General features: G+C 45.2%; 1 protein-coding gene across 1 annotated transcript in view; it reads right to left on the bottom strand.

The window, feature by feature from the left end:
• LOC143815776 (clustered mitochondria protein homolog) overlaps positions 1–27,979 on the bottom strand; it is a 73,127-nt gene that overhangs the window by 39,789 nt on the left and 5,359 nt on the right. Inside the window, exons 2-11 of the mRNA XM_077295377.1 lie at positions 27,008–27,132; positions 25,345–25,516; positions 25,099–25,242; positions 24,850–25,004; positions 24,274–24,428; positions 23,816–23,941; positions 23,427–23,574; positions 6,571–6,663; positions 5,527–6,221; positions 2,378–2,466 (exon numbers count right to left, since the gene is read on the bottom strand). Coding sequence (XP_077151492.1) covers positions 2,378–2,466; positions 5,527–6,221; positions 6,571–6,663; positions 23,427–23,574; positions 23,816–23,941; positions 24,274–24,428; positions 24,850–25,004; positions 25,099–25,242; positions 25,345–25,516; positions 27,008–27,132 — 1,902 coding nt within the window. The remainder of the gene's footprint in view (positions 1–2,377; positions 2,467–5,526; positions 6,222–6,570; positions 6,664–23,426; positions 23,575–23,815; positions 23,942–24,273; positions 24,429–24,849; positions 25,005–25,098; positions 25,243–25,344; positions 25,517–27,007; positions 27,133–27,979) is intronic.

The raw sequence follows: 27,979 nt of genomic DNA, 5'->3' as shown, positions 1-27,979 counted from the left end.
ACTGAGCCATGTATCTACTCCTCTCCAGTGTGATACTTTGCTGAGACGTGTATCTAATCCGCTCCTGTGTGATACTGTGCTGAGCCATGTATCTAATCCTACCCTGTGTGATACTGTGCTGAGACGTGTATCTAATCCTATCCTGTGTGATACTGTGCTGAGCCATGTATCTAATCCTATCCTGTGTGATACTGTGCTGAGCCTTGTATCTAATCCTACCCTGTGTGATACTGTGCTGAGATGTGTATCTAATCCTCTCCTGTGGGATACTGTGTGCTGAGCCGTGTATCTAATCCTCTCCTGTGTGTTACTGTGCTGAGCCATGCATCTAATCCTACCCTGTGTGATACTGACTGAGCCATGTATCTACTCCTCTCCAGTGTGATACTTTGCTGAGACGTGTATCTAATCCGCTCCTGTGTGATACTGTGCTAAGCCATGTATCTAATCCTACCCTGTGTGATACTGTGCTGAGACGTGTATCTAATCCTATACTGTGTGATACTGTGCTGAGCCATGTATCTAATCCTATCCTGTGTGATACTGTGCTGAGCCTTGTATCTAATCCTACCCTGTGTGATACTGTGCTGAGATGTGTATCTAATCCTCTCCTGTGGGATACTGTGTGCTGAGCCGTGTATCTAATCCTCTCCTGTGTGTTACTGTGCTGAGCCATGCATCTAATCCTACCCTGTGTGATACTGACTGAGCTGTGTGTTGTGAACTCTATTTTTGGGCTCCCTCTAGTGGTCACAAGCGGTACTGTGTAGTGTTGTCTTTCTGCAGGTTGGCTTCATCACCTGGTTCGTTATCCTTGGTTGGTTTCCTATTTAGCTCACCTGGATACTCAGTTCCTGGCCTGCTATCAATGTATTCAGTGCTCTTCAGATTCCTGGTGACTACCTTGCTCCCAGTCTCTCCAAGACAAGCTAAGTTTTTGTTTGTTCAGTTTCTGATTATCAGCGTTCATCATGTTTTTTGTCCAGCTTGTTAAAATGTGATTTCTTACTTGCTGGTTGCTCTAGGGGACTGAGTTTCTCCCCTCACACCGTTAGTTGGTGTGGGGGTTCTTGAAATCTCAGTGTGGATATTTTGTATGGGTTTTTTACTGACCGCATAGACCCCTTTTCTATTTTCTGCTATCTAGAATTAGTGGGCCTCTTTTGCTGAATCTGCTTCCACCTCCCTAGAGCTTGTCCTATGTTTAGTCACCTTGCTGGAGTAATTTGTGATTCTCAACCACTAAGGATCATAACAGCTGTGTATCTAATACTATCCTGTGTGATACTGTGCTGAGCTGTGTATCTAATCCTCTCCTGTGTGATACTGTGCTGAGCTGTGTATCTAATCCTATCCTGTGTGATACTGTGCTGAGCTGTGTATCTAATCCTACCCTGTGTTATACTGTGCTGAGATGTGTATCTAATCCTCCCCTGTGTGATATTGACTGCTGAGCTGTGTATCTAATGCTATCCTTTGTGATACTGACGGCTGAGCCATGTATCTAATCCTATCCTGTATGATACTGACTGAGCTGTGTATCTAATACTGTCCTGTGTGATACTGACTGCTGAGCTGTGTATCTAATCCTCTCCTATGCACTCCTCTCCCCCGTTATGTGAGATCTATATGGCGGTATTGTGTGCTCTATATGGCGGTATTGTGTGCTCTATATGGCGATATTATGTGTGATCTGTATGGCAGTATTATGTGAGAACACTATGGCAGTATTATCTTCATAAAGGGGACCCATTCTAGGGGGGGTTCTGGTTGAGCAGCTGTAGACGGGTCTGGGGTAATAGAAGGGGCAGCAGTAAGGCCTCTTTCACACTTGGCAGTCTTTTGGCGTCAGACTGAAACCGCCATTTTCCTCAAATAGCGGATCCGCCATTTTTTTTGGCGGATCCGCTATTTTCCCATAGACATGCACTAGCGACGGATTGTGGCGGATGGTCGTCCGTTCCATCCGCCATGTGACGGATCCATCGAAATTTGGCGGACGTTGTCTAGACATTGACGGACATTATAACGTTTTTTGTCGGCGCCGAAATGGCGGTTTGCGACGGATCCATCGCGTCCGCCATTCCATAGAATGGCCGCCTATGGGCGACGGATCCGTCGCGACCGTCATTTCGGCGGATCCGTCGCCCCAATCCGCTTTTACAATTGCGCATGCTCCAAAAAGTAGATACTTTTCCCAGACAACCCCCAAGTAACTGATCCGTCAAAAAAACGGATCCGTTAGAACCTTTTTCTCAACAATTGTGACGGATCCGTCACTATGTCGGAGCAGACTCACGCCAAACAACTAAAGTGTGAAAGAAGCCTTAATCGGATGATTATTTATACGCTCATCTGAATCCGGCCTTAGGCTTACCTTTCATGGACTCATCTCCATTGTTCTCAGGTTGAAGCAAGTCTCCATTTTGTGACTTGTCCACTATCAACTTCATGAACTGGGCATACCTATGGAACGAATACAAATATATTGGGAAAGCTTTAACCCCTTCAAGTTGAGGCCCTTTTTCGTTTTTCCGTGTTCGTTTTTCACTTCCCTCCTTCCCAGAGCCATAACTTTTTTTATTTTTCCATCAATATGGTCATGTGAGGGCTTATTTTTTGCGGGACGAGTTGTACTTTTGAACGACACCATTGGTTTTACCATGTCTTTCACTAGAAAATGGGGAAAAAAATTCCCAATCCCACACTTGTTTTTTGTTTGGCTTTTTTGCTAGGTTCACTAAATGCTAAAACTAACCTGCCATTGTGATTCTCTAGGTTATTGCGAGTTCATAGACACCTAACATGTCTAGGTTATTTTATATCCAAGTGGTGAAAAAAAATTCAAAAGTTTGCTTAAAAAAAAAAAAAAAAAAAGTGCCATTTTCCGATACCCGAAGCGTCTCCATTTTTTCGTGATCTGGGGTCGGGTGAGGGCTTATTTTTTGCGTGCCGAGCTGACGTTTTTAATAATATCACTTTTGTGCAGATACGTTCTTTTGATCGCCCGTTATTGCATTTTAATGCAATGTCGCGGCGACCAAAAAAAACGTAATTCTGGCGTTTCGATTTTTTCTTTTTCGCTACGCTGTTTAGCGATCAGGTTAATGCTTTTTTTTTATTGATAGATCGGGCAATTCTGAACACGGCGATACCAAATATGTGTAGGTTTGATTTTTTTTATTGTTTCATTTAGGATGGGGCAAAAGGGGGGTGTTTTAAACTTTTAAATTTTTTATATTTTTTTCATATTTTTAAAAACATTTTTTTTTTTTACTTGTGCCATGCTTCAATAGCCTCCATGGGAGGCTAGAAGCTGGTACAACTCGATTGGCTCAGCTACATACCAGCGATCATCAGATCGCTGCTATGTAGCTGAATTGCAGGTGTGCTGTGAGCGCCGACCACAGGGGGGCGCTCACAGCAGGCCAGCATCAGTAACCATAGAGGTCTCAAGGACCTCTATGGTTACTGTCCTGACACATCATCGACCCCCGATCATGTGACAGGGGTCGGCGATGTGCTCATTTCCGGCCGCAAGCGGTAGTTAAATGCCGCTGTCAGCGTTTGACAGCGGCATTTAACAGGTTAATAGCGGCGGGTGAATAGCGATTTCAGACAGAAAAGGGATCTTGTATAAGAATATATGGGCCCTTTGCAGTTCAATAGCTCATCATAACGCAAAATTCCATTGGATTTGAGGGTTCAAATGGTCCCCTTATCTCTTGGGCCCCTGCACAGGTTGCACCAATTCTATGATTCAAATGGACAGCCCTATAAAGTGCTTAGTTGGGGCCATTAGATCTATGGTCTATGGATCGATGATTTATGGCCACTGAAATGCATCCACATGATACTGGTGTGAAACTGTCCTTATTGTAAATTAAGCTTTACATTGTAATTACAGGAATAAGTCATTTCAATGATGGTATGAGTGCCGGTGACCTTACTACATATGTCTCATGGTCATAGTATGCTTCATGAATAGATTTCAATGTCATTAGATGAGCGTCATAGCTGGACTTTCCTTCACCCAAGGCAAAGCTTTATTTTACGATCTTAGGTTATGTGCACACGTCCGGAATTGCTGCGGAAATTTCGGAACTCCCTGCCACGGGAAAAACGCATGCAGAATTGGCATGCATTTTCCCGCTAAACACTAGCGTTTTCCAAGCGATCTGTAGCATCGCTTGGAAAACTGATTGACAGGTTGGTCACATTTGTCAAACATAGTGTTTGACAAGTGTGACAAACTTTTTAGTATTGACGCTGCCTATGCAGCATCAATAGTAAAAAGATCTAATGTTAAAAATAATTTTTAAAAAATGAAAAATTGTGATATTCTCACCTTCCGGCATCCCCGGCAACGTTCCCGCTCCTCGCGATGCTCCGGTCCCAGTAATGCTTTGCGGCAATGACCCCAGATGACATAGCGATCTCACGAGACCCATGTCATCACAGGTCATTCTCGCAATGCATTATTGGGAACAGGAGAATCGCGAGGAGCGGGAAGGCTGCCGGGGACGCCGGAAGGTGAGAATATCACAATTTTTTATTTAAATTCTTTTTTTTTTAACAATTATATGGTTCCCAGGGTCTGGAGGAGAGTCTCCTCTCCTCCACCCTGGGTACCAACCGCAAAATGATCCACTTACTTCCCGCATGGTGGGCATAGCCCCATGCGGAAAGTAAGCGGATTAATGCATTCCTATGTGTGCGGAATCCCCACGATTCCACACAAAGAATGAACATGCTGCGTTTTTTTCCGGAATGCGATTCCGCCGCGGAAAGAAACGCATGTGCACAAAAAATGCGGACTGCATTCTTAATAAATAGGATGCTTAATGTATGCTTTTTTTCGTGGTTTTATCATGTTTTTATAGCGAAAAAATGCAAAAAATACACGAAAATTCCTGAACGTGTGCACACAGCCTTACAGTAAGGCCTCATTCAGCACTCATACCTATAATAGTGAATGGGGCCATTCGCATGTCTCTGATTTTTCACGGACTGAGGAGTCGGTGCAAAATCGTGAAGACGTAATCTATATTGATCCAAGACCGAAATATCAAAATAGGCAATGCAAATCTACAGGTCCATATAAAAAAAAAAAAAAAAAAAAAAAAAAAATGAATAAATCGGACAGCATATGGATACCATCAGAGTGTGGTCTGATTTTCACAGATTGTTAATTAGGAGAAACTTATTTTTTCCCACGTACTGATGGAAAATTGATGACGGAACAAAATTACTGAAAATTAGTGCAACATCACTGATGAAACTTGGTCCGTTTTTCTGGTATATGAAAAACGTGTGTGTGATTGAGGCCTAACTGTGGCCTGTCTGCAATAGTCCCCTGCCCAGCACCTGGGTCACTTGTGCTCACCCTACATCATACCATCATGCCAGTAGAAACATCACTTAATATTTTTAGAACACAACCTATATCACATGATCATACATCTTTTCTTCACCATCTGATAATATGTGCCTCCTTGGTTCCTAGCATCTGTCCAAGTAACTTACTTGTGTTGAACGAATCTTTCTACAAGTTCTGGCCTCAAACTGCACAGTCGGTGCCGATACGGTTTAGGGAATCCATGGTTTTGACAATTTTTCATTAAGTCTTCTTCCTTCACTTGTATAAAGTTCACATCGGGTGGGAAAGTTCTAAGGAGATCCAAAATGTAGTGACGCCCGTCATTACCCACAATTCCTTTGCACTCCACAGAAGAACACAGAAGCACTTCTTCATCCTTCTCATTTAGAACCGTGTGCCTCATTATCCGCAGTGGTTTACAGGCTTTCTGGAGCAAGCTGAGATATTTTACATTTGTAGTTACGGTTTTACCAAAGTCAATAGAACCATATACAACACTTTGGTCTTCCTTCCGGTCCAATATTCCAGGTATGATTGACTGAGCAGTTACCCGGTATCCTCTGTAATCGAGAACTACTGTGCCTAAGACATAGAGTTCATCTATGTCCAAATCACTGTAGGCCTGTACTCCTCTGAGGTCATGGGTCGCAGCCACGTGGGCAGCATGATCTCCACCCAGGTCCTTGTAGTGATCTCTTACATCAAAGCCAAAGCTAAAAAAGATGTTGTTCCAAATAAACATTTGCATCTTTGTTTCCTCTCCAGGGTTAATTGCCATAACGTTTCCATCAATTACTGCCATAGCTCCTCGGGTGGATGCCCCAACAAAATCAGAGTTAATCTAGAAGGTATAATAATAGAGACAACAGTCAGCCAATATGAATGCACATCTATGTTCCGACATGATATGTACAAGAAATAGAGCTTTTAGATAGCACCAACTTCGGGTGATCTTAAAACATGGTCCCCTAGTTGTCACCCATCTTGCTCATTCAGGCCATTGACCTCATAACCAAAGCTGAATAATTTCACAACCTGATCAGGCAGCAGAGTTTTAAGAAGAACTGTAACTAAACAGATCTACTCCATGTTTAAAAATTATGTTATGGGCCTATCAAGCTTTCATGCCATATACTGGATGTCACCAATAAATCAATCTACAATATACAATCAATATTCACTGGTATTACCTTAAAATTAGCTCTCTGTCGCAGTAGATGATCAGATGGGAGCTCCCGGGGAAGTTCTCGAGTTGTCTGCAGCTCCTCATTCCAGTCTCTTGTCTATAAGACAGAGAATATTTGATATGTGAATCAAACCTAAAAATGAGGGTAACTCACCAATACAATTACAATAGTAATAGATCTACCTATGCAGTAGACCTGTTTTTTCCTGCACGGATATGAACATTTTTAACCTACTTATTCTCCTACATATAGTCTAATGGTAATATGAATGCATTTTGTAAATTGCCTTTTTATAGTTACCGTATAGTAAACTACGTCCTAAATGAGTATGGACTATGAACAAGGGGGAGGCAACAACATGTTAGGTTTGTACAAATTCCAAAAACTGGCACCCTTTACATTTAATAATTAAAAAACTAACCATTATTTTAATTTTTATTTCATAAATCAATAGTACACATGAAAATAAGCAACTTTTGCTATGTAAAGCGCCATAAAATAAACGGCGCTATAATAATCAATAATAATAACTTTTGTAATAGATTTTATCAGAGGACTGTGCCTTTTTATCCTCCTGGATTGATCAGTCATTCTTAATTTATGGGTATGTAACGGGGGCCAGGGTGGTAGCCGTACCGAGGGATTGCTGCTGCTTCCTCATCACACCCCGACGCTCCGCTACAGAAATATCATGTCCATTATGTGGTGTGCTGTGTGTGTCACGTGTTTCACCAACCTGTGGGTCAGAATTAGTGTTGAGCATTCCGATACTGCAAGTATCGGGTATCGGCCGATACTTGCTGTATCGGAATTCCGATACCGAGATCCGATATTTTTGTGGTATCGGGTATCGGTATCGAAACAACATTAATGTAAAAATGTGTAAAAGAAAGAATTAAAATAAAAAATATTGCTATACTCACCTCTCCGACGCAGCCTGCACCTTACCGAGGGAAGCGGCAGCGTTCTTTGTTTAAAATTCGCGCTTTTCTTTCCTTTACTGAAGTCCCGGCTTGTGATTGGTCGCGTGCCGACCATGTGGCCGGGACGCAACCAATCACAGCAAGCCGTGACGTAATTTCAGGTCCTTCAGGATTTTAAAATTACGTTCCGGCGTTGTGATTGGTTGCGTCGCAGTCACATGGGCAACGCAACCAATCACAGCAAGCCGTGACGTAATTTCAGGTCCTTAAGGATTTTAAAATTACGTCCCGGCTTTGTGATTGGTTGCGTCGCAGTCACATGGGAGACGCAACCAATCACAAGCCGTGACGTCACGGGAGGCTGGACACGCGCGCATTTTAACCCCTTCATGACCTTGCCGTTTTTTGCAATTCTGACCAGTGTCCCTTTATGAGGTAATAACTCAGGAACGCTTCAACGGATCCTAGCGATTCTGAGATTGTTTTTTCGTGACATATTGTGCTTCATGTTAGTGGTAAATTTAGGTCGATAATTTCTGAGTTTATTTGTGAAAAAAACGGAAATTTGGCAAAAATTTTGAAAATTTCGCAATTTTCACATTTTTAATTTTTATTCTGTTAAACCAGAGAGTTATGTGACACAAAATAGTTAATAAATAACGTTTCCCACATGTCTACTTTACATCAGCACAATTTTGGAAACAATTTTTTTTTTTGCTAGGAAGTTATAAGGGTTAAAATTTGACCAGTGATTTCTCATTTTTACAACAAAATTTACAAAACCATTTTTTTTAGGGACCACCTCACATTTGAAGTCATTTTGAGGGTTCTATATGGCTGAAAATACCCAAAAGTGACACCATTCTAAAAACTGCACCCCTCAAGGTGCTCAAAACCACATTCAAGAAGTTTATTAACCCTTCAGGTGTTTCACAGCAGCAGAAGCAACATGGAAGGAAAAAATGAACATTTAACTTTTTAGTCACAAAAATGATCTTTTAGCAACAATTTTTTTATTTTCCCAGCGGTAAAAGGAGAAACTGGACCACGGACGTTGATACCTCATATGTGGGGGTAAACCACTGTTTGGGCGCACGGCAGGGCTCGGAAGGGAAGGAGCGCCATTTGACTTTTTGAATGAAAAATTATCTCCATCGTTAGCGGACACCATGTCGCGTTTGGAAAGCCCCTGTGTGCCTAAACATTGGAGCTCCTCCACAAGTGACCCCATTTTGGAAACTAGACCCCCCAAGGAACTCATCTAGAGGCATAGTGAGCACTTTAAACCCCCAGGTGCTTCACAAATTGATCCGCAAAAATGAAAAAGTATTTTTTTTTCACACAAAATTTCTTTTAGCCTCAATTCTTTCATTTTCACATGGGCAACAGGATAAAATGGATCCTAAAATTTGTTGGGCAATTTCTCCTGAGTATGCCGATACCTCATATGTGGGGGTAAACCACTGTTTGGGTGCACGGCAAGGCTCGGAAGGGGAGGCGTGCCATTTGACTTTTTGAATGGAAAATTAGCTCCAATCGTTAGCGGACACCATGTCGCGTTTGGAGAGCCCCTGTGTGCCTAAACATTGGAGCTCCCCTACAAGTGACCCCATTTTGGAAACTAGACCCCCCAAGGAACTTATCTAGATGCATAGTGAGCACTTATAACCCCCAGGTGCTTCACAGAAGTTTATAACGCAGAGCCGTGAAAATAAAAAAATAATTTTTCTTTCCTCAAAAATGATTTTTAGCCCAGAATTTTTTATTTTCCCAAGGGTAATAGGAGAAATTGGATCCCAAATGTTGTTTTCCAGTTTGTCCTGAGTACGATGATACCCCATATGTGGGGGTAAACCACTGTTTGGGCGCACGGCAGGGCTCGGAAGGGAAGGCACGCCATTTGGCTTTTTGAATGGAAAATTAGCTCCAATCATTAGCGGACACCATGTCGCGTTTGGAGAGCCCCTGTGTGCCTAAACATTGGAGCTCCCGCACAAGTGACCCCATTTTGGAAACTAGACCTCCCAAGGAACTAATCTAGATGTGTGGTGAGCACTTTGAACCCCAAGTGCTTCACAGAAGTTTATAACGCAGAGCCGTGAAAATAAAAAAATGTGTTTCCTTTCCTCAAAAATATTTTTTTAGCCCAGAATTTTTTTATTTTTGCAAGAGTAACAGGAGAAATTGGACCCGAAAAGTTGTTGTCCAGTTTCTCCTGAGTACGCTGATACTCCATATGTGGGGGTAAACCACTGTTTTGGCACACGTCGGGGTTCGGAAGGGAAGTAGTGACGTTTTGAAATGCAGACTTTGATGGAATGCTCTGTGGGCATCAGGTTGCGTTTGCAGAGCCCCTGATGTGCCTAAACAGTAGGCACTCCCCACAAGTGACTCCATTTTGGAAACTAGACCCCCAAGGGAACTTATCTAGATGTGTGGTGAGCACTTTGAACCCCCAAGTGCTTCACAGAAGTTTACAACGCAGAGCCGTGAAAATAAAAAATCATTTTTCTTTCCTCAAAAAAGATGTTTTAGCAAGCAATTTTTTATTTTCACAAGGGTAACAGGAGAATTTGGACCCCAATATTTGTTGCCCAGTTTGTTGTGAGTACGCTGATACCCCATATGTGGGGGTAAACCACTGTTTGGGCGCATGTCAGGGCTCGGAAGGGAAGTAGTGACATTTGAAATGCAGACTTTGATGGAATGGTCTGCGGGCGTCACATTGCATTTGCAGAGCCCCTGATGTGCCTAAACAGTAGAAACACCCCACAAGTGACCCCATTTTGGAAACTAGACCCCCGAAGGAACTTATCTAGATGTGTGGTGAGCACTTTCAACCCCCAAGTGCTTCACAGAAGTTTATAACGCAGAGCCGTGAAAATAAAAAATAATTGTTCTTTCCTCAAAAATTATGTTTTAGCAAGTAATTTTTTATTTTTGCAAGGGTAACAGGAGAAATTGGACCCCAACAGTTGTTGCCCAGTTTGTCCTGAGTACGCTGGTACCCCAAATGTGGGGGTAAACCACTGTTTGGGCGCACGTCGGGGCTTGGAAGGGCGGGAGCACCATTTGACTTTTTGAACGCAAGATTGGCTGGAATCAATGGTGGCGCCATGTTGCGTTTGGAGACCCCTGATGTGCCTAAACAGTGGAAACCCCTCAATTCTAACTTCAACACTAACCCCAACACACCCCTAATCCTAATCCCAACTGTAGCCATAACCCTAATCACAACCCTAACCCCAACACACCCCTAACCACAACCCTAACCGCAACACACCCGTAACCCTAATTCCAACCCTAATCCTAACCCTAATCCCAACCGTAACCCTAATCCCAACCCTAACCACAACTGTAACCCCAACACACCCCTAACCCTATCCGTAACCCTAACCACAAGCCTAATCTTAACCCTATTTCAAACCCTAGCCCTAATTCCAACCCTAACTCTAATTCCAACCCTAACCCTAAGGCTATGTGCCCACGTTGCGGATTCGTGTGAGATTTTTCCGCACGATTTTTGAAAAATCTGCAGGTAAAAGGCACTGCGTTTTACCTGCGGATTTACAGCAGATTTCCAGTGTTTTTTTGTGCGGATTTCACCTGCGGATTCCTATTGAGGAACAGGTGTAAAACGCTGCGGAATCCGCACAAAGAATTGACATGCTGCGGAAAATACAACGCAGCGTTTCTGCACGGAATTTTTCGCACCATGGGCACAGCGGATTTGGTTTTCCTTAGGTGTACATGGTACTGTAAACCTGATGGAAAACTGCTTCGAATTCGCAGCGGCCAATCCGCTGCGGATCCGCTGCGGATCCGCGGCCGATCCGCTGCGGATCCGCGGCCGATCCGCTCTGTGTGCACATGCCATAACCCTACCCCTAACCCTACCTGTAACCCTAACCCTACCCCTAACCCTACCCCTAGTTCTAACCCTAACCCTAGTGGAAAAAAAAAAAAAAATTCTTTATTTTATTATTGTCCCTATGGGGGTGATAAAGGGGGGGGGGGGGGTTATTTATTATTTTTTTTATTTTGATCGCTGTGATAGAACCTACCACAGCGATCAAAATGTACTTGTAAGGAATCTGCCGACTGGCAGATTCGGCGGGCGCACTGAGCATGCGCCCGCCATTTTCCAAGATGGCGGCGCCCAGCGAGGAGACGGCCGGACACCGGGAGGATCGGTAAGTATGAAGGGGTGGTGGGGGGGTGGATCGGAGCACAGGGGGGGTCATCGGAGCACAGGGGGGGGGGATCCTGAGCAAGGAGGGAGCGGACAGGAGGACGGGGGAGCCGGCAGGCGGACGGAGGGGACCGGAGGACTAACGGAGGGCTGGGGGGGCGATCGGTGTGTGTGGGGGGGGGTGACTTCAGGTTTTCCAGCCATGGCCGATGATATTGCAGCATCGGCCATGGCTGGATTGTAATATTTCACCTGTTTTTTAGGTGAAATATTACAAATCTGTTGTGAATTTGGATTCTGGGCTCCCCCGGTGGCCGCTTGTGGAATTGGACTTGTCATCCTCTTTCCTGTTTCACCTGGTTCCATCAGTAGTGGGTGTCGCTATTTAAGCTCATTTCTCTGGTGGTTTCTTGCCGGTCAACAATGTTATCTGATGCCTCTCAGTGCTTGTTCCTGCTTCTAGACTACTACTAGATAAGTTGGACTTTTGTCCATGTTTTGTTTTGCCTATTTGTTCCAGTTCACAGCTGAAGTTTTGTTACTGTGTCTGGAAAGCTCTCGTTGATCAGGGATTGCTACTCTGGCGTTATGAGTTAATGCCAGAGTTTAAGGTAATCTCTGGATGGTGTTTTGTTAGTGTTTTTCTGCTGACCATGAAAGTATACTATCTGTCTTCTGCTATCTAGTAAGCGGACCTCAAATTTGCTAAGACTATTTTCCTGCTGCGTTTGTTGTTTCATCTGAACTCACCGTCATTATATGTGGGGGGCTACTGTCTTCTTTGGAATATTTCTCTAGAGGTGAGCCAGGTCTTATATTTCCCTCTGCTAGCTATTTAGGTCTTAGGCCAGAGCTGGGCATCTAGCGATAAATAGGAAATGCTACCTGGCTATTTCTAGTTGCGCGGCAGGCTTAGTTCATGGTCAGTATAGTTCCATCTTCCGAGAGCTTGTCCCTCTATAGGCTTGCTATGATCTCTGCCTGCAGAGATCATGACAGTTTGACCGGCCAATAAAGTGTTAAAGACCCAGGTTGAGAAAGGAGAGTTATAAGAAGTCTGCTGGAATTTTTTTTTTTTTTTTTTTTTTTCCTCCAGTCTGCCTTGCTGCAGTCTTTTTTCTCTCTCTCCTCCTAATCTCTGTATGGCTCTGTGTGCACCTGACAATAATGGATCTCCAGAGTGTAACTACGGGTTTGAATAATCTCATTACGAAAGTACAAAATTTACAAGATTTTGTGGTACATGCTCCGGTATCTGAGCCGAGAATTCCTTTGCCGGAGTTCTTCACAGGGAATAGAGCTAGCTTCCAGAATTTCCGAAATAATTGTAAGCTTTATTTGTCCCTGAAGTCTCGTTCGGCTGGAGACCCTGCTCAGCAGGTTAGGATTGTGATTTCCTTGCTCAGGGGTGACCCTCAAGATTGGGCCTTCTCATTGCCAGCAGGGGATCCTGCGTTACGCGATGTGGATGCGTTTTTTCTGGCCTTGGGCTTGCTTTATGAGGAACCTCATTTGGAACTTCAGGCAGAAAAAACTTTGATGGCACTATCTCAGGGGCAAGACGAAGCTGAAGTTTTCTGCCAAAAATTCCGTAAATGGTCTGTGCTTACTCAGTGGAATGAGTGCGCCTTGGTGGCAACTTTCAGAGAAGGTCTCTCTGATGCCGTTAAGGATGTTATGGTGGGGTTCCCTGTGCCTGCAGGTCTGAATGAGTCCATGACAATGGCTATTCAGATTGATAGGCGTCTGCGGGAGCGCAAACCGGTGCACCATCTGGCGGTGTCTATGGAAAAGACGCCAGAAAGTATACAGTGTGATAGAATTCTGTCCAGGAGCGAGCGACAGAATTTTAGACGGAAGAATGGATTATGTTTCTATTGTGGGGATTCTACTCATGTTATATCAGCATGCTCTAGGCGTACAAAGAAGCTTGATAAGTCTGTTTCCATTGGCACCATTCAGTCTAAGTTTATTTTGTCTGTAACCCTGATTTGCTCTTTGTCATCCATTGCCACGGACGCCTATGTTGACTCTGGCGCCGCTCTGAGTCTTATGGATTGGTCCTTTGCCAATCGTTGTGGTTTTGATTTAGAGCCTTTGGAGACTCTTATTCCTCTGAAGGGGATTGACTCCACCCCATTGGCTAATAATAAACCACAATACTGGACACAAGTAACCATGCGTATCAATCCGGATCACCAGGAGATTATTCGTTTCCTGGTGCTGTATAATTTACATGACGATTTGGTACTGGGATTGCCATGGTTGCAGTCTCACAACCCAGTCTTGGACTGGAGAGTAATGTCTGTGTTGAGCTGGGGATGTAAGGGTATTCATGGGGACTTACCTTTGGTTTCTATTTCGTCGTCCATTCCCTCTGAAGTCCCTGAGTTCCTCTCTGATTATCAAGATGTCTTTGACGAACCCAAGCTTGGGTCGTTACCTCCGCACCGTGAGTGCGATTGTGCCTTCTTTTCTCGCAAATTTTCGCCCGCAGAGCGGAATTATGATGTTGGGAATCGGGAGCTTTTGGCCATGAAGTGGGCGTTTGAGGAGTGGCGCCATTGGCTCGAGGGGGCTAGGCATCAGGTGGTGGTATTGACTGACCACAAAAATTTGATTTATCTTGAGACTGCCAGACGCCTGAATCCTAGACAGGCGCGCTGGTCTTTATTTTTTTCTCGCTTTAATTTTGTGGTGTCATACCTACCGGGTTCTAAGAATGTTAAGGCAGATGCCCTTTCTAGGAGTTTTGACCCGGACTCTCCTGGTAATTCTGAACCCACAGGTATCCTTAGGGAGGGAGTAATTTTGTCGGCCGTTTCTCCTGATCTGCGGCGGTCCTTGCAAGAGTTTCAGGCGGATAGACCGGATCGTTGTCCGCCTGATAGACTGTTTGTTCCGGATGATTGGACCAGCAGAGTCATCTCTGAGGTACATTCTTCTGCATTGGCAGGTCATCCCGGAATTTTTGGTACCAGGGATTTGGTGGCAAGATCCTTCTGGTGGCCTTCCCTGTCACGAGATGTGCGAGTCTTTGTGCAGTCATGTGACGTTTGTGCTCGGGCCAAGTCTTGTAGTTCTCGGGCTAGCGGACTGCTGTTGCCCTTGCCTATTCCTAAGAGGCCTTGGACACACATCTCGATGGATTTTATTTCAGATCTGCCTGTTTCCCAGAAGATGTCTGTCATCTGGGTGGTCTGTGACCGTTTCTCTAAAATGGTCCATTTGGTTCCTCTGCCCAAGTTGCCTTCTTCTTCTGAGTTGGTTCCTCTGTTTTTTCAGAATGTTGTCCGATTGCACGGTATTCCTGAGAATATTGTTTCTGACAGAGGTACCCAATTTGTGTCTAGATTTTGGCGGGCATTCTGTGCTAGGATGGGCATAGATTTGTCTTTTTCATCTGCTTTTCACCCTCAGACTAATGGCCAGACCGAGCGGACTAATCAGACCCTGGAGACATATCTGAGGTGTTTTGTCTCTGCTGACCAGGATGATTGGGTTGCTTTTTTGCCATTGGCAGAGTTCGCCCTCAATAATCGGGCCAGCTCTTCCACCTTGGTGTCCCCGTTTTTCTGTAATTCGGGGTTTCACCCTCGATTTTCCTCCGGTCAGGTGGAATCCTCGGATTGTCCTGGAGTGGATGCGGTGGTGGAGAGATTGCATCACATCTGGGGGCAGGTTATGGACAATTTGAAGTTGTCCCAGGAGAAGACTCAGCGTTTTGCCAACCGTCATCGTCGTGTTGGTTCTCGGCTTTGTGTTGGAGATTTGGTGTGGTTGTCTTCTCGTTTTGTCCCTATGAGGGTCTCTTCTCCTAAGTTTAAACCTCGGTTCATCGGCCCTTATAGAATATTGGAGATTCTTAATCCTGTTTCTTTCCGTTTGGACCTCCCTGCGTCCTTTTCCATTCATAACGTTTTTCATCGGTCGTTATTGCGCAGGTATGAGGTACCTGTGGTACCTTCAGTTGAGCCTCCTGCTCCGGTGTTGGTTGAGGGTGAGTTGGAGTACGTTGTGGAGAAAATTTTGGACTCTCGTGTTTCCAGACGGAGACTCCAGTATCTGGTCAACTGGAAGGGTTACGGCCAGGAGGATAATTCTTGGGTCAATGCATCTGATGTTCATGCTTCTGATCTTGTTCGTGCCTTCCATAGGGCTCATCCTGGTCGCCCTGGTGGATCTGGTGAGGGTTCGGTGCCCCCTCCTTGAGGGGGGGGTACTGTTGTGAATTTGGATTCTGGGCTCCCCCGGTGGCCGCTTGTGGAATTGGACTTGTCATCCTCTTTCCTGTTTCACCTGGTTCCATCAGTAGTGGGTGTCGCTATTTAAGCTCATTTCTCTGGTGGTTTCTTGCCGGTCAACAATGTTATCTGATGCCTCTCAGTGCTTGTTCCTGCTTCTAGACTACTACTAGATAAGTTGGACTTTTGTCCATGTTTTGTTTTGCCTATTTGTTCCAGTTCACAGCTGAAGTTTTGTTACTGTGTCTGGAAAGCTCTCGTTGATCAGGGATTGCTACTCTGGCGTTATGAGTTAATGCCAGAGTTTAAGGTAATCTCTGGATGGTGTTTTGTTAGTGTTTTTCTGCTGACCATGAAAGTATACTATCTGTCTTCTGCTATCTAGTAAGCGGACCTCAAATTTGCTAAGACTATTTTCCTGCTGCGTTTGTTGTTTCATCTGAACTCACCGTCATTATATGTGGGGGGCTACTGTCTTCTTTGGAATATTTCTCTAGAGGTGAGCCAGGTCTTATATTTCCCTCTGCTAGCTATTTAGGTCTTAGGCCAGAGCTGGGCATCTAGCGATAAATAGGAAATGCTACCTGGCTATTTCTAGTTGCGCGGCAGGCTTAGTTCATGGTCAGTATAGTTCCATCTTCCGAGAGCTTGTCCCTCTATAGGCTTGCTATGATCTCTGCCTGCAGAGATCATGACACAAATCGCTCTGATTGGCAGTTTCACTTTCAACAGCCAATCAGAGCGATCGTAGCCACGGGGGGGTGAAGCCACCCCCCCTGGGCTGAAGCACCACTCCCCCTGTCTCTGCAGATCGGGTAAAATGGGAGTTAACCCCTTCACCCGATCTGCAGGGACGCGATCCCTCCATGACGCATACGCTGCGTCAAAGGTCGTGAAGGGGTAAAAATGGGCGCGGTCAACCAATCACAAGCCGGGAGGCTGGACACGCGCGCATTTTAAAATGGGCGCGTGTCCAGCCTCCCGTGACGTCCCGGCTTGTGATTGGTTGCGGCGCGGTCAACCAATCACAAGCCGGGAGGCTGGACACGCGCGCATTTTAAAATTTTAAAATGCGCGCGTGTCCAGCCTCCCGGCTTGTGATTGGTTGATCGCGACGCAACCAATCACAAGCCGGGACGTCACGGGAGGCTGGACACGCGCCCATTTTAAAATGCGCGCGTGTCCAGCCTCCCGTGACGTCACGGCTTGTGATTGGTTGCGTCTCCCATGTGACTGCGACGCAACCAATCACAAAGCCGGGACGTAATTTTAAAATCCTGAAGGACCTGAAATTACGTCACGGCTTGCTGTGATTGGTTGCGTCCCGGCCACATGGTCGGCACGCGACCAATCACAAGCCGGGACTTCAGTAAAGGAAAGAAAAGCGCGAATTTTAAACAAAGAACGCTGCCGCTTCCCTCGGTAAGGTGCAGGCTGCGTCGGAGAGGTGAGTATAGCAATATTTTTTATTTTAATTCTTTCTTTTACACATTAATATGGTTCCCAGGGCCTGAAGGAGAGTTTCCTCTCCTTCAGACCCTGGGAACCATCAGGAATACCGTCCGATACATGAGTCCCATTGACTTGTATTGGTATCGGGTATCGGTATCGGATTGGATCCGATACTTTGCCGGTATCGGCCGATACTTTCCGATACCGATACTTTCAAGTATCGGACGGTATCGCTCAACACTAGTCAGAATCCTTCACAGCATACAGGGCTCCAATCCGTCGCAGACACACACAAATGTTCTCAAAGTCCGAGTTCATTTTCAATAAAACTTTACTTAACTCGTGCATCTTCATAACAGTTACAGTCCATCCATTTTCCCAATACATGAGTAATCCATCTCCTGCGTTTTCCCTGGACTATGAGTAATCCATCTCCTGCGTTTTCCCTGGACTGCTCCCTCAGCTTTTCTTCCTGCACCGTGGCTCCCAGGCCCGCAGCTTCCTGAACCATGCAGCTAGCTGATACTGAGTGCTTCCCGTCCACTTTCCCCATCTTGGGTGAAAATTCAGGTTGCCTCTGCAATTCCTGTTCGGACCGTAAGTCCCGGACGTCACGGGAGGTAACCCACAGACTAGCCCGATTCTTCCAGGCTGCCTCGCTCTCTAAGGCTAGGTTCCCATTGCGTTAATGGGATAGCGCTAACGGACAGCGTTGCACGGCGAAATTAACGCCGTGCACCGCGTCCGTTAGCGCTCCCATTGCCGGCAATGTTAGAGCGCATTGCTAGCGCGTGTCATTTTCGGCACGCGCTAGCGATGTGCCGGTCTTTTGTAGCGTGCCTCGGACGCTGCTTGCAGCGTCCGCGGCGCGCCAGAGGTCCGTTCCCCGCTCTCGCAGATCGGGGATCTGCGAGAACGGGGACGTTAACGCGACCCCTGAACGCGGCCCCGAAAAAGACATTGCGTTAGCGCAATCCGCTAGCGCTCGCGCTAAACGGATTGCACTAACGCAATCTGAACCTAGCCTTAACTCTACACTGTTGCGCTCTTCAGCTTTCTGTCACGACTCCTTCTAGAACAATTCCTCTCACACAGCTTTAGCTCCTCCCACTAACTGAAAATTACCTCAGAAAGGCACTCTCCCTGCCACTACACTTGCTCCGCCCCCTTTCTCAACTGTCACTACTCTGACTGAAACTAGTTCTCAACACAATCTAATCTCCTACTCTACAGTGCCCCCCTTAACACTAACCTGTAACTACAATGCCATAACCCTTACCAATGCTGACCTACCACTGCCACTGACTGTCCCTATTCCTGTCCCTAACACACAGATATCAGAACAATGTCAGCCATTATCATATTAAACAGTGTCAAATATCATAAACTACACAGGGAACACAGCAAACACAAAAAGTACCCAGTTTCATTAGGTAGGCATGCACAGGAATGCAGGGCTCAAACCAGCTGCCTGCACACCCCCTTACATACCTCCCTCCTAAAATCATGGTCGTCCCCGACCATATGGTACCGGTAGGATATACACATCACAATAAGTACAATGTAATGTAATGGCATCTTTTTAAAACATCAATAACTTTAACAACTATTATACGTTACAATAAAAGAACTTTGCTCCAGGCAACCACGTTTGACCCGTTTCAGGTCAGGACTGGCACCGATCCCACTTACTTGGGACCCCGGAGCAAACAGTTCAGTTCTTTTAACAGTATGGCCCAACTTTGGCCAACAGTTCTCCCCAGCTCACCATCACGTGGGCACAATCCTGGCATAACCAAGCTCGACCCTCAGGTTGTCCAGACACCAATATAGATCCATTTGACCCCGGTCTCCTCTTCCTGAGTCCCGGACAGACAGACAGTTCTCCATAGGCCTCTCCAGGTCCACTGACCAGTCCTAAACTGACATGAATGTCCACACTCTTCTTCATGGCCCACATGGCCAAATTACTACAGCTCCAACCATTCAGGAGCATGCAGTCCATTCTCTTCTGACCCGGCTCACTCATCAGGTCATCCTTTATATGTTTCCTCCCCCTCCCTCCTATTTCCAGACCACTGTCCCTTTAAAACATGTGTGCTGCTCAGTTTATCTACTGCAAACAAAATTCAGGTTAAACAAGGACATTACACAGATCTCATTACAGTCCCCAGAGCAGCCACACACAGAACACCAGCAGTCCATAGGGCACCGTCTCTTCATAAGTTCTGTGTCCAGCAATCCAGCAGAAGGGGCGCAACAGGCGCAACAAAACTTGGAGGGGGGAAAACAGTTCAAAACAATTCTTTAACAGCAGCCATTCTCACCGCACTGTCTTCTGGGCTCCTGCCCACGGGACGCAGAACAGTCCCTCACAGCATTACAGGGCTCTTGCCTTCAGGGACACAGAACAGTCCTACTTTTTCACATCTGGTGCAACTAGCACAACTTTCTGATCCTGGGTACAGTTAGTCACTGTCCCCACTTATCATCAAAGGGGATACCGGAGGAGCATCCACTAGCCTCTGCTCCACTTCCCCTCCAGTCCCGTATATCATCTAAAGGGCTCCATGCCCGTGCTCCAGCGGTCATCGGTGACTCCAGAGCTGCTGCTGATGGATCATCCTCCCTTTCTCCAGGAATCTGCTGCTGGGGATGAGGTTTCTTTTTCTTTCGCTGCGCCCACCGCAGGCGGGCACCGCTCACAGGGGGATCTACCCTGGCCTCAGGCCACAGTCTCTGCCCGACAGATGTTCGCACCATTTTCAGTTTAAAACGCCCACGATGGATGGAGCTATCTCCTGCTTCTGCACCATCATCCGCCATTTTAAAGTCTTTAACAGCCGCCATCTTTGCCGTTTCAGGGGTTTCTCCATTTTCCAAATACAAGGCATCTGGATCCTGCCGACTACGCCACTTTGGAACGGGGGCCAGGGTGGTAGCCGTACCGAGGGATTGCTGCTGCTTCCTCATCACACCCCGACGCTCCGCTACAGAAATATCATGTCCATTATGTGGTGTGCTGTGTGTCACGTGTTTCACCAACCTGTGGGTCAGAATCCTTCACAGCATACAGGGCTCCAATCCGTCGCAGACACACACAAATGTTCTCAAAGTCCGAGTTCATTTTCAATAAAACTTTACTTAACTCGTGCATCTTCATAACAGTTACAGTCCATCCATTTTCCCAATACATGAGTAATCCATCTCCTGCGTTTTCCCTGGACTGCTCCCTCAGCTTTTCTTCCTGCACCGTGGCTCCCAGGCCCGCAGCTTCCTGAACCATGCAGCTAGCTGATACTGAGTGCTTCCCGTCCACTTTCCCCATCTTGGGTGAAAATTCAGGTTGCCTCTGCAATTCCTGTTCGGACCGTAAGTCCCGGACGTCACGGGAGGTAACCCACAGACTAGCCCGATTCTTCCAGGCTGCCTCGCTCTCTTAACTCTACACTGTTGCGCTCTTCAGCTTTCTGTCACGACTCCTTCTAGAACAATTCCTCTTACTCTGCTCTATCTCCTCCCTCTACCTGAAAATTACCTCAGGAAGGCACTCTCCCTGCCACTACACTTGCTCCGCCCCCTTTCTCAACTGTCACTACTCTGACTGAAACCAGTTCTCAACACAATCTAATCTCCTACTCTACAGCGCCCCCCTTAACACTAACCTGTAACTACACTGCCATAACCCTTACCAGTGCTGACCTACCACTGCCACTGACTGTCCCTATTCCTGTCCCTAACACACAGATATCAGAACAATGTCAGCCATTATCATATTAAACAGTGTCAGCTATCATAAACTACACAGGGCACACAGCAAACACAAAAAGTACCCAGTTTCATTAGGTAGGCATGCACAGGAATGCAGGGCTCAAACCAGCTGCCTGCACACCCCCTTACAGGTACAATCTCTAAGATCTGTATTCAGTGAAAAAAAAGATTATCCCATTTCTGAGATCGGAGCCGACAGTTGGTGCTTTTAAAACCCTATAGGTGAGAGAAGGGGAGAGGAAGAGAGAAGCTAGATGTAGACACAGATCTTCTACTGTAAGTAATGAAATGACAGTTACAGGTCTCCAAAAAACTTTATAAGGACCAACCGTCATCTCCTATTTCAGAACTAGGAACATTGGTGTCTCCTTTTCATGTGATAATCAGCCTCAGCTTAGGATAACCAAACTGTCAGGGTAAACAGTAAATAGCAGCTAGAAGAGTTTTTCCCAATTATTAAAACGTAACCTTTACTAGTTGAATTTAAAATGGACAAACTAAACACATACAATACCAAAACAAGTGCTCATGACGAAAACTGTGCTCTAATAAAAACTGGTTTGATCTCACCAATTATGGACGAAAGGGTCCCCACACTGGTTATGTAGGGTCCAGGGAGGGTCCACGGTAGCAGGGTGGGGTAGAGGATATGGGGACCTTTTCCCTAAACCCCTGTTGTGCCCCAGCAGTAACTCCTGTCCTCACAAGGACAGGATCCAAGTGAGCCCTACTATGGACTCCCCCAACAGGAACAAAAAATACAGACGCCTCCCTACGCGTTTCCTCTCCAATCCCGGAGATTCATCAGAGGAGTTTTCACCGGCCAAACGGCCTATATCTCAACTCAAATGTCCAAAAGTATTGGGTATTAGCAGTGGCCAAATAATCCCAGGAGTGAGCGATCCTGTGTACCCGTGTGTCACTGTGTGGGAGTCCTCAGTATATGGCACCCACTATCTCCATATAAACCTTTTTGACAGGGAACTCCTCCCCCTGGCATGTGATGTAATTTATCGCCACCCCTACTAACCTGACACCACGCTGCGTTCCTCCAGTGGAACGCAAGCTTCTTACCCCCAGCGTCCCTCAGGGCTCATGTATCGCTCAGATCCCAGCTTGCCGGCGAAACCGGAAGTGCCCACGCCATTTTGGGCGTGTCACTTCCGGTTCGTGGTCGCGGCTATTATTACAATGCGTTCCAGTCATGGAACGCATACGGAGCTCCCATGATGCCACCGGTACGGAGCGCTCCCTAATGAAGCGCAGACAAGGTTCACACTCATAAGTACGACGCGCTTACATGATAAAGCGCAAGCGGAGACTGTTCCATACCGCAAATGCGCAACAAATGCACTGTGGAAGAGGATACAAAAGAGCCCCTCCTGCATTAAATCCGCTAGGATTTGCGCTGTGGATGTATAAATACATACAGTATATAATTAAAGGGAATCTGTCACCCCATTTTACGCCTATAAGCTAAGGCCACCGCCATCAGCGTAAAGTACTGCAGTGCGCAGATGCTGGGCCTCTCTGACCTTTCCCGGCGCCTGCGCACTACAGTACTTTGCTCTGCCCTCAACAGGGCAGACAAAGTACGCCTGCGCAGGAGCTGTGACAGGAAGCAAAGAAGAGGACGTCATCGTATGAAGATGGGAGGACCCGGACCGCGACGCACATCGGACCGGACCGCACCGGGACCGCCCGTGGGTGAGTATAATCTAACTTGTTTTTTTTATCTTTCAGGTTACATCGGGGGCTTATCTACAGCATTACAGAATGTTGTAGATAAGTCCCTGATGGCGGTGGCCTTAGCTTATAGGCCTAAAATGGGGTGACAGGTTCTCTTTAAGAAGATAGTCACTCTTTCAGGCCAGTTTCTTGCAAATTCACAAAAGATCCATAAACCAAGAACTCTAATGAAAATATGTCTGGACCAAGCACAGAATCAGCAGAATAAACAAAGTCATAAAGGTATATGTGTTGACATGCAGGCTTGGATTGGCCCACAGGAGAAAAGGAAAATCCTCCGCTGGACCCCTGTGCAAGTGCAAGAGTGGGCCGCCACCCTCTTATATGAGCAGTACTCGGCACCATATACTTGAATCACTATGTACAGACAAAGGGAGCATCTTATTCATTTATCAATCTATCCAGATTGTTATTATATAACTTTGTGATTGAGGATAATGTCACATTTGCATGTAGCTGAAAAGTGGGACCCTGGAGATAATTACACACTGTTGACATGCCAGACTGGTCATGAATTTTTGGTCGTACCTGGCCGGGAATGTGCTCCTCATACCCCAGACGTGAATTGTACGCATCCTCTGCCCGTACACAGTCTATGATATGATTGCTGCTTGGGGCAATCCAGCTGTAAATCTGATAAGGAGTTGCAATTCTCTCTAATGGATGACGTTGAACCCTAAAAATTGGGGGAAGAATAAAAATATGTCTTATATTGGTGTCCTGCAAGTATAGTCAAGATGCTAAATAGTCTAAGCAATACTCCATAAGAGCACTTCAACTGAAAAAAAAAAACAAACCAAGAAATTACCAGCTAACTCTACAGCTGGATGTGTCTGACAACAAGTATGTAGATTGTTTCTACAGTGCTGGTCTTTGTATATTTGTGGGATCAGGACGGCCATGTTGTAGACACTTACCTTTTCTTTTGTAGATTGGAAAAGTTTTTCTTGAAAGCCGGGCTAACCTGGCTCAGCAATTCAACAATACTGTGGCTCAAGTGGCTCGGTGATGCGGGTTTCGGATTAAATACTTCTGCTGTTGACCTTAGAAGAAATGCTAAATTATTGATGTTTTTATTTAAAGAGAACCTGTCAGAAATGTTCACCCCTTAACCATTAATATGAATGTGTAGCCCACAGCCTGAACTCAAGTGTTCCAATTCTAAAAGTTATATTTTGCGACTTCTATTTAACCCCTTATTGTAACCCCCTAACATAACCTTTGCTTCATTATAAAGCCTAGCACAATTTTTCACATGTTCTGAGCAGAAACACTGAACGTTTTGCTGAACCGGAAGCACGATTTTGAGGTTCCAAGGTAGTCTCAGACACCTTAAGTATGACTGACCATTGAAAACTTTCCTCATAGTACTTACTGGTTGATGTAGAAACCCCTGTTGGAAGAAGTGATATTAATGTGGTGGTCTTCCATTGTCACAACAGTTAAATACAAGAGATCGCCATGCATTTTCCGATTGCCTGGAGGAGGATTCCAGCCGCTCATAATCAATGATTTCAGACATTGTGGAGTCTGTTGTAAAGACAGTATCACATGAAGGAAAGTCATAAAAAAGGAAATGGGATCTCCTTAAAACAGACATTTATGACACTTGGATCAAGATAGCTGTTTCTCTAACTCCCATCGAAACTAGTGTTTATCTCATGAAAAGCTTGATGAAGGGCAACATTTATGTCGGCAATGGGTGACCAGGCACCCCACCAGATCTTAGGATCATAGATATCCGAGCACTTAAACATTTTATAATATTCTTTTGATATGCCACAAATGACTAATGTGAACTTCCCTTTCATATATGGCAAAATTAATTATGACGAAAAGTGATGTTAAGAAGCATCTCTGGCAGGAGGCCCCAAATTGTGACAACAATCAGTGGGGTGGGTACATGCCTCACTGACAGTGGAAAGCCCCAGAACAGTAGTAAAGAAGTTACCTTGATGTCAAAACTGATTGGTTGAAGAGCTTGTAAAGGACGCTCTATACTTCCTGGAAGAATATATTCTGGTGGAGAACAGTCTATGGCTTCCAGCCCCTGTTCTGCAGTTGAACGCTTCTTTTTCTTTCCATTGTTTTCAGAACTGGAGGAATCTAAATGAGGGAAAACAGATTTTTTTGGAAATAGATAAATTCAGGGTGAAACATGAAAATTTTATTAAAAAATCTTAAAATCTATTTTTGGTACCTCCAACGTCACCTTCTGAAATGTTGCTGAGGAAGGACAGTGAGCTGCAGTCTATTCCATTGTAGGCATCAGATAATTCCAAGCTTTTCAACAAGTCCCTGAAATGGCGTATGTGAATTCGTGCCTCTCTGATGGTATATGGTTCTAAGAAAGAAACCATTTGAAGTATTATAATTAATGCCATGAGATCCTCTGCTCCATGTGTATATAATAATATATATTTATTACACACACATATACACTTACCTTCCACCACTTTTAAAACAGAACCTTCTTTCAGTCCCTCAACAGACTTAAGCTCTGAAAAGTTGTCCAGAACATTCCCATCAAATTGCAGTGAAAAGCAAGTTCTATGGCAAGAATCTTCATGCTCCATCAATACCTGGATAATCTCCTGCACCAGTTCTTTTGATGATACCTGTGCACATAAAGTACGACATACAATTCCTTTCTACATACCAATGAGCTCAGAAATGATAGCGTTTGGAAAGGTTGTGGGATTTTTTGCCCATTTATCAAGAAAAACATCTTTGAGGTGAGGCACTGATGTTGTGTCAGACACTGTTTTTGTTCATCTCAAAAGGTGTTCATTTGGGTTGCGGTCAGGCCTCTGTACGGGTCAATCAAGTTCTCCCATGGCACATTCACATTCACCCTACTAGACCTTTATGGACTTTCGTTGTGTCCTGGTGCACAGTCTTGATGGAACAGAAAAGAGCCCACCTCACACTGCTCTCACAAAGTTGGAAGAACACATTCTCCAAAATGTCTAGCTATGATGAAGCATTACGATTTCCCTTTACTAGAACTAAGTGACCGAGGACAATTCCTGAAAAACATCCCTATAATAACATCATCCGTTCTCCACCAAACTTTACAGTGGGCACAATGCAGTCCGGCAGGTTCTCTTGACATACATACCTTAGTTTTATACACCCATGGCAATCAGACTGAATGAAAAACTGGAATTCAATAATTAAGGGCTAATACTTTTGTCCATGTAATGTGTATAGATAGATGTATCTTGTTTAATTATTATGGACAAACACTCCAGTTTCCATTCATTGAGTTGAGGGAGCCTGGAAAGTACAACAACCCATTTTCTACTAGTATGATCAATGTAAAAGATACGTAGTATTCATTTACATTGTACAATGGAAGGTAATGATATGATCATAAACTGAAGTACTGAAAAACTAAATTGCCTATAATTGTAACAATCAAACCAGGTTTTCTATGTACAAAGTGTAGCAGAGCGGCTGCGGGAGTGGCATGAACATTCCATGTTGGCGTCTTATATTTTGCTGGAGTGGAAGAAAAGAGAAGACGCCACTCCGTCCAGATCAGGCCAGGATTCGGGCTGCGTAGAGAGACTTAAAGGTGACAGGTCTGAGAGATTTTTGTAAAAGTGTATTGTGTTCACACGAGTGCCTCCAATAATGAGAAGTGTTATATGTAATGTGTAGTTAGCGGTCAGACAGCCCGGATTTAATTGTCATAATGTCAAGTACTTGCTTTGCCATGCATGAAGATAATCGATCTGATTTCCACCAGTTGTGATGACCCTATGGAATCTGATGGAGAATTTCACAATTTGATATGGATTAGACATAAAAAAGCCCCTCTATCTATAGTCTCTGTATGAAATTGGGGGCACATGAAGGAGTTGTCATACAGTTGGGTGCATTGGCCTCCACTTTCTTAATATTTCACCGCGTCAGTGAAGGTATAGCTTGTAGGCAACAAAAATCCAAGCTTTGATCAAACCGAGTCTCAGCAGTGCTGAGTCCGCACCCTTTACTATCAAAAATGTCTTACGTCATGTTTTCTTTGAAATGTCAGAAGATAAAAATGGACACAAATCTACACAGATATTTTAGATCTCAATACTCATAAAAATGTCTCTCACCTGTATTTCAATACTGTCTCCTCCCGGTAGCTGAATAGTCACATTATACAGATCCTGAGAACCGAGCGTGTCCCCTGTCGGGGTTACACCTTTGGGTGCTTTTCCTTCTGACACTTTGGGAATATCTATAAATATAACACATAGTCGGACATGAGTATTTTATTATTAATAAGTAATGAAAGCGATATTTATTCTATGCTGGTAACAGGTCCACTTTTCTCAGGATAACTTTCAGTCTGTTAATCACATAGAGCCTGGCAGCAAGAGGACATATTAATAAATATTGAGGTATGTGTACACGTAGATTTGTAACTATTTTTTTTAGTGGGTCCACTTCAAAAAGCGTCTAACACAAAACTCTTCAAAAATGCTCTTGCAGCGCCCCAGAGTCCTGGTCGTTGCAGTACTATGGCTCCGCCACTAAGGGGAGCTATGGTGCGTCTGATGGCACTGAAGGAGTTCATCTGATCAGGTATCACAGACACCAATACATTTCACAGTCGGGCCTCCGGGGGGAGCTAAGGGTTCTATTCACTAGGCCACTCCCCACCATAGTGGGTAAACTGGGGGTCAGGCAGGAAGTTAGATCAGAAAGCTGACTGGGTTGGAACCAGGCAACACCTTGTGGCAGAGGGGGTTGTGGGGGAAGATACAGTAGGGTCTCTCTCAGGGGTGGGATCCTGACAGAGGCTTGGCAACTTGAACGAACGTAACGGGACCGTGCCTGCTCCGGGTAGCGGCGGTGCCCAAGGAAGGATTAGAAGAGAGATAGATTGTGCTGAGTGAGAAACGAGATCACGCAAAAGGAGAAATACCAGTAGGAGTCATGCTGTAAGACCGAAGCAACATCCTACTGAGGCGCACTACCGGTGGCCGGAACGCCGAGGGAGTATCATAACATTCAGCTTCAAGCAATACTTCAAACAGCGGCAGGACAGTCAGTCTAAGGCGGGCTGTCTAACTTAAATCACC

The sequence above is a fragment of the Ranitomeya variabilis genome, chromosome 1 (genome assembly GCF_051348905.1).
Source record: "Ranitomeya variabilis isolate aRanVar5 chromosome 1, aRanVar5.hap1, whole genome shotgun sequence".
Taxonomy (NCBI): domain Eukaryota; kingdom Metazoa; phylum Chordata; class Amphibia; order Anura; family Dendrobatidae; genus Ranitomeya; species Ranitomeya variabilis.
Note: the sequence above shows the minus strand (reverse complement) of the source record. Positions and strands in the feature narration are given on the sequence as shown.